Source organism: Ostrinia nubilalis, chromosome 27 (genome assembly GCF_963855985.1).
Source record: "Ostrinia nubilalis chromosome 27, ilOstNubi1.1, whole genome shotgun sequence".
NCBI lineage: Eukaryota > Metazoa > Arthropoda > Insecta > Lepidoptera > Crambidae > Ostrinia > Ostrinia nubilalis.
The window spans coordinates 5317289-5330644 of NC_087114.1; the positions used below are offsets into that span (position 1 = coordinate 5317289).

At 33.0% G+C, this 13356-nt stretch overlaps 1 protein-coding gene across 13 annotated transcripts in view; it reads left to right on the forward strand.

Moving 5' to 3' along the window:
- The window catches only part of LOC135084997 (probable nuclear hormone receptor HR3), a 177367-nt gene that overhangs the window by 138292 nt on the left and 25719 nt on the right, over positions 1–13356 (forward strand). For all 13 annotated transcript variants that reach the window (XM_063979770.1, XM_063979766.1, XM_063979768.1 and 10 more), the window contains one exon: positions 13056–13169. In XM_063979770.1, coding sequence (XP_063835840.1) covers positions 13056–13169 — 114 coding nt within the window. The remainder of the gene's footprint in view (positions 1–13055; positions 13170–13356) is intronic.

Consider the following 13356-nt stretch of genomic DNA (forward strand, 5'->3'; position numbering starts at 1 on the left):
TTGAGACATTACAAAGTGTTTTTAGACTCTACCAGTGCTTCGAGACAAATACACAAAATGAAGGCGTTGGAAAATAACTCTGTTACATCTGGTTGCCACTTAAACTACTAACAAAATAGAAAAACCCGGGGAAGAGCTACGTCCGTATTTACAAACGATGCTTGCTTAATGAAGCAGCAAATCGAACGCACAGCGTTGAATAGAGCTCTGTGATTGGTTCGTGTGTCACCCTGTGCCTCATAGTAATGTTTGTGAATACGGGCGCTAGTCTCATCAGGGTCATTGGCATCTCTGTAGTTATTTTTTCAAATGCTAAGTGACTGTCGTATAAATTTTCGGTAGTCATCCGTTAGTTAATGAGTAAATTGGTCCGGGTTCAAGGCTGGGCTTAATTTGATGATGCGTTCACCTCGGAGATTTAGAATCAGACAGATTCTAGACGTGTTTTTAGACATAAATAGAGTCTAGGCCGAAATTTTATGGAGATTGACATAAATGGAATCTAGACCGAAAAATTATGTAATTTTTGATGCGTCATGCAAAAATTAAAGTAGTTTCTTGACCTTTTGTCGCAACAGAAATGGAATTATTGTTATTTTTGCTTAGTTTTAAGTATATTTAGTATTCAAAAACTTCAAGCCAAACATTTGACCAAACATTTGCGTTGAGTGCCAACTCTATCGCAAATATTCCTCTCAACTTCCCACGGCTCGCGTCACCGCTCGTCATTTGTCATCGCTACCGTGGTCCGCAATTGAAAAAAAATTGAAAATCGAACGTAACACGAGTAGGTTGCGGGTCGCTGACCCCGACGTCATGAGGTGTGACGTCACGCGGCTGTCACTTTTATTTTAGGGCGCGCTCCAAATGAGCCGACGATTGATGATGGGCGATTTTAAGTGGCCTTTTTAAGTTTCACACCAAGCGTTTCTACTTAAATAAACGCTTCAAGCGTTTTGAAAGAGCTCTTTGACTTTTTAAAGTGTTTTAAACTAACAAAAAACACTTTTGAAAGCATATTTCCACTCAAAAAGTACACATAAATTGTAAAAAAATACACTAATTGAGGTTTCGTTATCTAATTAATGTACTATTTATAAAAACAATGCAAAAAATACCTAAACAACGATTCTCACAAAGAAAAAACCAATAAAAGGACGCAAACATCAACCGCGTTTCTTATCGGTCACATGTTATCAGTGGACAATGACCGCGTGACGTCACGCGCGTCACAGATCTTACGCGATCAGTGATAACGATATGACGAGAGTGTGATATCATAGGTCTAACCTTGGGAAGTGACTTTGGCTAAATAGCTCTTCAATATTACTCATAAAACTCATTTATTTTTGCAAGTAGGCTTTTAAAAAGCACTTTTACACGTCCCAGTATTAACCCTACCACTGCTTCGGGACAAAATGTTTTCCAATTTTCCGCATATCGTTTGAAGGCCGCCATTGTCCGCAATTGACATTTGACACACATTGACTCAGCTATAGAAGATTTATTTGTTGCATAAAATGCCATTATTTGAAAGAGCCCTGTGGTTCTGTCTGAAAAAAATAATAACTAGTTCTATAAAAAGTTAAAAAAATCAAAGAAACGGATGACAGTTAAAAATAACTGTTTTAGAAGGTGTAAACCGTTCATTTGTTTCAGTTATACCGAAAAGTATCTTCGCATAGCGGTGCGATCGGTCTCGGTCATTTTATTGGAACTGGTCACGAAAACGTCACTATGAAATGCGCTGACCTTTAAAAAGTTTTTAACTTGACACTGGCAAGTGACATAAAAAAGATATTGAAAAAAGAAATAGTTTTCTAAGGCTGAGTTGCACCACCTAGCTTTGACCGTAACTATAACGATAACCGATGCTTTTTGTATGGAGTTTGACAGATATTCGCGTTTGTCAAAGTTAAGGTATGATGGTGCAACCCAGCCTAAGTTCTTTTTTGCGTCTTAGTTGCTGGCCAGTCTTTTTAAACCTAAGATATTGAGAAAAGAAAAAGTTTTCTAGGTACGCTATTTTCTTTTTTTGTGTATTAGTTACTGGCCAGTCTTTATAAACAAACGATTTTGATTTAATTTACGATTGTTTTGTTTAATCAAATCTAGCAATACATTACAGGGATCTTCGTAGAGTATTTTACTTCAAAGTTTACCTTACATTATTTATTTTATCATTCATATCATCTTTCCTTTTGTACAATAATACTTATTCATTCATAAAAGTTAACGATAAGATAGGTTCAAAATTATTAAATCCAAGTTATCTAACGTATCTCTACATTATTTAAAGCTTCATAAAAGCCGAACTTATCTAAAAAGCTTTCGGTTGCATAATTGACTAACATGAGCATAAAATAAAAGATGATTCAATTCTACAAGTACAGGAGGCTACTGCACCTCAAACTATATTTTTTTGTAGCAAACTCAACCCTATGACAAAGACATAAGAGACATCAGTGTCAAACTTGATGTGCTTAGTACATGCTAAGTCAAGAATGTAGGCCCGGCCTTGCTGTCGTCGGTCGCGAGTTGCGACATCGTAAAAGACCCACGTCGCGTATAACTTAGTGTGCTTAGTAAAGTATCTTGCGTTCGAAATTTGAAATACGAATAGGTTATTCAATAGAACTCTTTTGTTTTTTTTCATAATCACAATAAGGTCGCAATGACACTAAATTATTATATAAAATTATGGTCAAAACATTTTACTTTCTGTTCACATATTGACATGTATAAATTTAATTCTAATTTTAATTTTAATGACATTGAATTTAAAAATTACTTAATTGACAAAATCATTCATTGTATCAACTATATTGAATACAAGAACCAATATTTATCATATGAATTTATACGAAATCACATTAAGTTATCAACTATACTCTCAGAACAAAGTAAAAAAGAGATCTCTCAAAAAAATATCGCCCCTAAAAAGGGTACGATACCCTATTATTTCAAAAAAATTGACAAATTAAAATCAAACTGCAGTCACAAATCACCAAATCCTATCCAGTGCCAAAACGAGACATTTTTTCGAGCCTAAAGCCAGTAATGTAATAACTATCCTGCACCAAAATATTCATGGCCTTTTATCAAAGAAGGAGGTCATTGAGTTATCTTTTTCTAATATTAAACCTGAAACAAGTCCTGATGTGTTATGTTTCACTGAAACTTTTGTTAGGCGTGGTGATGAAGGTAACATTAACATACAAAACTTTAAATTAGGATCAAATTACTCAAGACAAAACAAAAGAGGTGGATCTTGCATTTTAATAAAAACAGGATTAGAATATAAGAAATTAACATGTTTTGATGACTTGTCTGTGGCACATCACTTCGAATGTTGTGCAATCAATCTAACTACAAATAATTTAATTATTGTATGCATCTATAGAATTCCATCAAAATCTAAAGGACATGTTGATTGTTTCTTTGAAAAGATTGATATGTTGCTGCATAGATGCTTAGTAAAGTTTTCAAAAAAGAAAATAATTGTTGCTGGAGATCTAAATATCAACATGCTAGAAAAAAATCAAAATACAACACGGCTAAATGATCTCTTAAAAAAATATAACTTTTTACTGCATATTAATGAACCCACAAGAGGAAATGCATGTCTCGACTTAATACTGAGTAACACAGAGGGTGCAATTGCCTATGTTCTGACTTTGTGGTTATCAGATCATGATACTGCACAAGTATTAAAATTAACCCTAAAACAAAAACATGAAATACCCAGCTCTATATTTACTTTTAAAAAGTGTTATTCATTAGAAAATATTTATAAATTCAAAGAATATTTAGGTAGTCTTTCTTTTTCTAATGTATATAACCAAATTGAATTAAATACTGCTTTTGATGAATTTTATGATATATTACTTCTTATTTATAATCTTTGTTTTCCGGTAATAAGATCGAAAAATAGTACATCAACTAAACCTAAATGGATGTCAAAGGGTCTCAAAAAAAGTAGTATTACAAAAAGATCACTCCGTTTCAAATACTATTCAAATAAAAATAATGTAAATCGATCCAAATACATTCACTATAACAAGTTGTTTAAGAAATGTATTAACTATTCTAAAAGACTAACCAATCAAAAATATGTATCTTCAAGTAAAAACATATGCAAAGCAACATGGACGATTATAAAAAATGAAACAAGGGGGATGTGTAATAAAAACTATATAAATAACATAATAATAAATGGGGAGGAAATTACCGACCCTATGAGTATTGCCTCAACATTTAACAATTATTTTATTAATGAAACCAATAAAGCAAATGCAAATATAGAAAACACACTAAATAGCAACCTACAAAATAGTATTTTTTTGACACCTGTAGATGATGACTACATTAAAAAAGTTATAATGACGTTAAAAAACACTCAGTCCGAAGGGTATGATGGTCTATGCACAAAAGTTCTAAAAATGTGTAAAGATGAACTTAGTCCTGTGTTGGTTTTTTTAGTTAACTTGTCATTACACACAGGACAATTTCCCGAAAAGCTAAAAATTTCCACCGTGAAACCATTATTCAAAAAGGGCGATAAAAAAGACATATCTAATTACAGACCAATAGCGATTCTCTCGGTTGTATCAAAGGTTTTTGAGAAAGTCATGCATAATCAGTTGACATCCTTTTTTAGTAAATTTGACATAATTAAAAAATACCAATACGGCTTTCAAAAAGATAAATCGACAACGCATGCGGCATTTGACTTAATAAATGATGTTTTACATAGTGTTAACATTAAAAACTACACAACAGCAATATTCTTAGATATGTCGAAAGCTTTCGACTGTGTATCTCACGACCAACTATTACTCAAACTTGAACGCAGCGGAATAAGGGGGCCTGCTTTAAATTGGCTAAAATCGTACCTTATTAAAAGAACACAATATGTAGAGATCACGCAACTGGATTCAAATTCAGTTGCTCAGACATATAAATCGGAACAAGAAATATATAAATTTGGTGTTCCACAAGGAAGTGTGCTCGGCCCGCTATTATTTATATTGTACATAAATGATTTGCCAAACGTAACGGAACAAAAGACTGTACTTTTTGCGGATGATGTATCGATTATAGTTACTACCGACAAGAACTGTTCACTAGATCAACATAAACATGACATCCTAAATGCAATGACATCAGTAATTGAATGGCTTGAAAAAAATAACCTTACAATAAATTTATCAAAAACTCATATGATCAATTTTAATAACTTCAAAAATCAAACAGTTGACATATATTTTAATGGACAAATTCTACGGAACGCGGATAATGTGACTTTCTTAGGCTTGATTTTAGATCCAAAATTAAATTGGGAAAACCAAATAGAGAAGGTTTGCAACAAAATAAACGGTTTCGCTTTTGCTTTATACAAATTGACTAAAGTTGCAAACATAAATACGGCCATTACTGCTTATTATGCGTATGTGGAGTCAGTTTTAAGATATGGTTTATTAATTTGGGGAAATGGAACTAACATAAAAAAACTATTCATCGCCCAAAAACGATGCATCAGGGCTATATGTAATATAGCACCTGATATATCTTGTTTGACATATTTCAAATCGCTTCAAATACTGACCCTACCATGCCTTTATATATTAGAAGTGAGTGTGTTTGTTAAAAAAAATAATCACAAGTTCTTACAAGCGAAACAATTATACCCAAGATCAACGCGAAATTGTCAGAGACTGGTGTTAGAAACAGTCCCAAAAACACGAAGATTTCAAAAAAATTGTTATGATATGTGCAAAACCATCTATAATAAATTACCATGCAACATTAGTGAACTACCGTTAAATAGTTTCAAAACAGAGTTGCGTAGATGGCTATTAGATAAAACTTTTTATTCAATTGGCGAATATTTGAAATTCAGGTTGTGATAAATATGGTTGATACACTGCTTGATAATCTTTATTACTATGCGCTTGTAAGTTACTACCTAGTTTGTAAGTGATAGAAGAATACCGGAAGAACTTAAGTACTCCAAAGCCCTATATTTAAAAGCAGATTGACTTGCTGGCTTTTGGACAAATGTTTTTATAGTTATAAGGAATATTTTAATTGGCGACATTGATATGTATTAATTTAATTTTAAATTGACATTTTCTTAATTATTTGACATACTATTGAATCCTGTAATTTTTGCACGTCTGCGAGCAGACTAAACACATGATCCTATTTAATATTGTCACCCTGTATAACTGTGTTTTTGGCAAATAAACGTTTTGAATTTTTTTGAGTTTTTGAATTTTGAATACAAAATGCTGGAAAAGTCATGACACTGGCAAGTATCAGCTTATGTAATTATGTAGGTACAAGAAAAAAATATCTTTTTTCTCTATTCTCGTTTTTGAATTTGAATTTATTTAGAATGTTGCGTTCGAAATTTGAAATACGAATATTCAATAGGATAGAAAAAATATTTTCTTATATTCACAAATAAAGTTCGCAATTCAAAATATCTGGCAAGTAAAGTGATACTGGCAAGTAACAAATTAAATAAATACAAGAAAAAGCTTTTTTTTCTCTATTCTTTGTTTTAATTTGAATTTAGAATCGAAGTGAGAGAAAACAAGAGAGCTCAAGATATTTTTAATGTCACAAGGAAAGGGAATACATGATAGTTACATAATTAAAATTGAATGGTGAATAATCAAAACATTTATCTTCCCAGACGCAACTTCATTACTTATAACTGCTGAAGGAAATGATTTAGTTATATAAACCCACTCTCAGCTTTTACTTATACTTATCTTAGCTTTTAAAGAGAAAATTGAGTGCACTTATCTTACTAAACTAATTTTAAACTCACTGAAAGTGATATCATACGAAAATATTTAGAAACCAGCTGTGCCCGCGTGAAAATAGTTTGAATAATATTCCCGTTTTTGCAACATTTTTCTTTACTGCTCCGCCCCTATTGACTGTACGGTGATGTTATATTATAGCCCAAAGCCTTCCTCGATACATTTGCTATCCAACACAAAAATAACTTTTCAAATCGGACCAGTAGTTCCTGAGATTAGCGCGTTCAATCAAACAAACTCTTCAGCTTTATAATTATTTTGAAATTTGAAATTGAGAAAAGACTTTCTGTTAATTAATAAATGACAATCAATTTAATCGTTTTGAATTTAGAAACAATGGAATTGGAAGCGAAGACATAAATTATTCGAGTTCCCTTTAATTGATTCCATATTTGAAGATCTAAGGTAATTAATTTCAAAAGATTCCTATTGAGAAATTGTGTGTCTAATTTTGTAATAGATTTATTGTTTTCGCAATTTTGGAATTTTGAATTATACAGATATAAGCAAGTGAACTTATATTTATGATTGTATGTTTATGCGTTAATTATATTGTACCTACTAGCTTTTGCCCGCGATTTCACCTGCGTGTAATTTAGTGTGTCACAGATCGTCATAAATTATAGCCTATATGTTATTCTGGGTTACAAACAATAATACTGTAAAGTTTCATCAAAATCCGTTCAGTAATTTTTGCGTGAAAGAGTAACAAACATCCAGACATCCAAACTTTCGCATTTTTAATACCTATTAGTAGGATATTTATCTATTTTGGTTAAATACTTGAACTTGAACTAAATTATACCTTATTTCATACTTAAGAAGAAGAAAAATATAAATTCAGAAATAGGGCCTACCTTTTGTTTTAAACAATAATTGAATGTCGCAACTGGCTGCCAAGAAACCCTGAAAGTTTAAAAAAGTAGTATTCAATTGTTTTAGTTAATCTGTAAAATAATTCAGAGTTCATCGAACTCCCTTTCTGATCAAATCCGAAAATAAATCGTATCATATCGATGGAAACTTTCGTATTCGATTTTTAAATCGATTACTTGATTTATTTTGAACACTGGCCACTCATTCAACAATAGATGTTATATTTTTAGCTTTTTATTTTCGTGGTGCCAGTCTAGAATAAAATCTAGTATGATTTGCTGTTTAAATTGATTTTAAATATGGAATGAATTTATTACTTATTGAATATAATGAATTTTTATGGAATGACCCAGGCCAAGAGCTTCCTCGTTGTGGATAAAAAAAAATGGAATAATATTTTGTATAGATGAACTACACTGAAATGTCCCACCGACGACATTGACAGCAGGGCGCCACCATCTTCGTGCAACTATATGGTTTCCACCGTGGCAAAAGTCCGAACTAGCGATCCGCTATTGACGGTGGCCCCCTGTCAGTGTCAAATAAAGGACAGTTCAGTGTAGTTCATCTATATGCTTGACTTACAATGATGGCATTTTGAAGTTTATAATAATAAAACAAACCACAGTTTTTAATTAAATGTTTGTAGTAATTAATGAGTTAGGAAATGATAAATAAAATTACGTAGATTATTGTCAAATACACGACGTACATAATTAAATGACAATTAAAAATAATCTAGCCATTTAATTATTTAACAGCATAAATTAGTATTTTAAGTCATAAATAAAAACATTTTATTATAAAAAGTTATTTATGTTATAAAAAATGAAGTATTTTTATGCCAGTTTAGTTTATCAAAGGCGGTTTATTTAATTAATATTTACAGATACAAAATAATTAACGTTTTTTTAATAGAGTAGTTTGAGCCAATTTTTGCAAAAAAAAATAAAAAAAAATAAAAAGGCTCTCATAGGTTGAGTAGAGAAGATTTTTGTTATTTTTTTTATTCCAAAATAATGCAAGGAATTCATACTTTTTGAGCAACCGTCGACTCTCAATTGTTCTTCTAAATTCGAATTCACTTTATTAACGGGTTCCAAATTCGAATTTTAATCTAACGGCCAGCTGACGTCACGGGTGAACGACCGCGATTGTCCGAATAGCGTTACCAACATAAACATACCACCGACGGTATTTGATCTAGCATCTGCTGCTATAAAAATACGATCTAATTTCGGCTAGCAATTAATTTGGGAGATGCATCCAGGTTGGCAGCAGATAATTGTATGAGATACGTTCTTGAAATAGTTTTATATTCTGTTGAGTAGCTAATATATTTTAAGAGACTAATGTCTGTTTTCAACATCAAACCCTAATTTTTAAGTGACCCCTATGGTAACACATAACAGGAATATTGTATTCATAGGGGTCACTTAAAAATTAGGGATTCATGGTGAAAACGGCTATAAGAGATTTTAAGAGACATCAACACACGTCTTTTTAATAAAAGCTTTTGTATCAAAGTTAAGCTTTTAATAGTCTAAGCAGAAAACATAATCTTCTTGCATCTATAAGTGCATTTATAGATAAGTTAACCTAAGAATCGAATTATAGACTAAAAAACGACGTTTTACCATTGATCCATCAAGCTCACCAGACCATAGACCAGCAAAAAAGATTCTTTAGCAAAATAAACCTCTGCTTGAACGGTTGATTGAGTTCATTGCCCCTATGACGTAAGGTGGGTGTGTATTCTCAGTACGTTCAAAACAGTTTTTGTTAACCTTTTTTTCACTTTCCGCATACATTTCTACTATTAATAGAGCTATTTTTTTAATTATGTTAACAAAAAAATACTTTCAAAAATAAAATACACTAAAAAACCGTTAAATGTGTCAAAAATAATTCACAAAGCTGTACAACGTTATGTCTTTGCGTTCTAACAAACAATTTAAAAAAACAAAAGCTCTTATCTCACGCACACAGACGCAACGTTACATAACGGTGCACTCGAAAACCGCCCGAATTCCCAATTCGAACAGTTCACCGTGTTCGGTGACGTCACCGGGCGTGATTGCCGCGCTCCCCGAGTGTTGGCCGGTCGTCGGCCTGTGACGTCATGATCAGCTGGCGAGACCCTTCTGTGATACCTTGATGCAGTTTATGCACTTTACCGCGGTGTAAAAATAACTTGCGAACCTTTTTCATTGCTGCAATGTGTTCATCCTTTTTTTATACTCACGTGCTAAATTTTTATTGAGAAAAAAGGCGCCGTTTTCGATTTTATGTAGAGTTTGGAAACCGTAGAGTCGTATTTGATCTTATTTGGCTAATTTAAACTACTTATTGCCACAAAATGACAATATGACAAAATTACTCTAAACATTAGTACCTACGTAGCAATAATTTTAACAACACAGTACAGAAGGAAGTTGCTAAACATCTGACAATGCCGTTTGCAACATGGTTGCATCACTGACTGCTATATTGTTTTAAGCATGCTCATTTTAGCATCGATTGTCACAAAATCGAAATGTCCTGTCATTTGATAGATACTAGCGTAGTTCCTTACAAATGAAGAAAATTGAATAGGAATTCATATTTCGACAGCATTTGTTTTTGTTTCGAAAGATTTTTTGATGCTGGCACATAGCAAAACTATTAAAAACAAAAAGGAGTTCTTGCAACTCACGAAGGCAAGTGAGCTTTACTTGTGTGTGTATGTGTACATGCACATAACGATAGTGTAATGTCTGTCAAAACTTTTGAAAAACGAACAGTAGCGAGCCACCACACATGTAAAGCTCACTCGCCTTCGTGAATTGCAACAACTATGTACATATTTTTAATTTGCTTAATCTTTGAGTATGTGTAATGTAGACTGTTTTTTAACTAATAGGGATATTCCTACACGAGTCTTTCATTAAGGAAAAGATGGCTTAAGCGATTAAGAATTAATTGTTAATTAATGACAGCTATTTGATGTTTATTCAGGTTAAAATGGCGTAATATTAATTAGTCATTGATAAAAATATGCTCTAAATTCAATAGTTTAAGCAATTTTAAATCTTTTTTTAGAATAAAGATTATATTATAATAGAATAGAGATGATAGATACAGTCATGTTTTCATATTGAAAAATATGTTCAAAATTGATCACAATTTTCTTGTAAGTCCAATATGAGTGGAAAGTTTCATGTACCTACCTATAGCGTAAGTTTTTCAAAATACCTAAAAAACAAAACACTTTTTTGTGTCAGAAAACTTGAAAATGGCCGTATTTCTTCATTTTTCACAATCATGGAGATTCCAACTTACTGTTTTGCGCGCTCTGTCGGTTAAAAGGAGATCCCGTTCGTATCCCGTTGTCAATGTGGTGGAGTCTTCCACGCACACACACATAGCTCGCAGTCAACGGCCGCGCTCCGACCTTGCCTCCAGGTCGATGAACTCGCCGAAACGATGCTCGAACTTCGAATTTGGAATGTAATCGACTCCATCTTTGTAGTGTCCGCCAAAAACTCGCGGTTCGGGTGCGGTTGTAACCGATAAGGTCACGTTTTGGGGTCATGTTTGCTGTCAATTCGCGGTTTTTTGGCGTTTCGTTTGTTTTTGTGACGTTTTTGAGCACTATACTGCTTGTCAATCAAATTAAACCTATTAAAGATGGCAAAAAAACACCCTACGTTACAAATAAAAACGTATTTTACACACACAACAATGCGATTTTCAGCATAAAGAAGAACGGTCATCTGTGACCCAGGCCCGACAGAAACGAGACATACCTCAGTTTTTTTGTCATGTCTTAATTAGTTAAATTATATATTTTTTATATTCGAAATCTATGTATAACACCAAAATATTACCCTTTGTTTTTGTTCAGGCGTTATACAAAAACTAATACAAAATGCCTATTTATCACCAAAATTGGTAAATGTATGTACCTAAATGTCTATTACAGCTGCTATGGAATGTATCTAGGTGACCTGGAGATACAGTCGGATTATACAGGGTTGAAACGAGAAGTTACAAAATCCAAAAATTCAATGTTACCAGCTTCCATAATCGGTAACCTATTATTGGTACCATTTGAAAGAGCTCGTGAAGCACTTTCAGAATCAGTAACTAGTTTTTCGATATCTTGTATAGTTTAGAAATAATCGAGTGAGATCACTTATCGTTCCATATGTATAACCACCCTGTATAATCCGGCTATATCTCCAGGTCACCTAGATACATTCCATAGCAGCTGTAATAGACATTTAGGTACATACATTTACCAATTTTGGTGATAAATAAGCATTTTGTATTAGTTTTTGTATAACGCCTGAACAAAAACAAAGGGTAATATTTTGGTGTTATACATAGAATTCGAATATAAAAAATATATAATTTTACTAATTAAGACATGACAAAAAAACTGAGGTATGTCTCGTTTCTGTCGGGTCTGGGTTTTTTTTTGTATGGGGCGTGACCGTTCTTCTTTAAGTAATATTACCTAATTAACACAAGAAAACTGTAGGTTTAGATAATTTACAAGCTTTTCCTCCAAAGCTGTAATACATATTTTATAAGAAAGTTTGTCGATCGAAAACCCATATTCATTCAAAACTTTGGTCATTTTTGTAACTACAATGCGAAGTTTGTACTAAAAACAAAAACCTTCGCTGCAAATAATGAACGAGGTCACCTTTAAAACGTTGGTACATTGAAATATAACCCATATTATTGGTAACCCAGTTCACATTGTGCATCTGTAGGCCAAAAAAGGTTTCTGACGTAAAAAAGATAGAGAAGCTTTTTTCTTCATTATTAAAACCTTTCGTCTTCGAATCGTTGCGTATTGGACAAAATTCAATTAGGATAAGACTATTCAGTTGAACAGTACGGCTAGCACGAAAAACTTTCGAGTTTCAATCGTTTGCGTATTCGAATCGCCATCAAAAGATTAAGGCTGGGTTGCACCATCTTACTTTAACTTTGACAAACGTCAAAAATCTGTGAAAACTCCACAGAAAATACACCGGTTATCGTCAAAGTTACGGTCAAAGTTAGGTGGTGCTACTCACCCTTAGTACGAAAATTACAACAGCGCCCTTGTGAACGTGTCGTAAAGTGAACTTGTATGAGAAATGGTTGCACGAAACTTATTTTGAGAGTCAAAATTGTCACGTTATCGTTTAATTCGAAGGTTGACTATCGAATTTTGTCGAATACGCAAACGATTCGAAGACGAGAGTTGTTCATCATACTACAGAGCGAGTGTTCGAAACGCGAAATCTAGAACGAGTACATAATTAATATTTTAATGTTTTTAACCTGGTTTTTCTTTTGTTCCAGCCCAAATCGAGATCATACCATGCAAAGTGTGCGGAGACAAGTCATCCGGGGTCCACTACGGGGTGATCACCTGCGAAGGATGCAAGGGTTTCTTCAGGCGGTCACAGAGCACAGGTCGGCGTCATACATCTATCTTGTATAACCTTTCCTACTAATATGTTTAGGGTTCAAAATCCTATGATTTTAATTGTCCTGATTTGGGAATCTATCTTATTTTCCTAAACTTTTGTGGGGGCAAAAAATTTTGATTAAAAATTAGTGTCATATTCCCCTCTCTGATAACTTTTGTGGAAACTTAAAA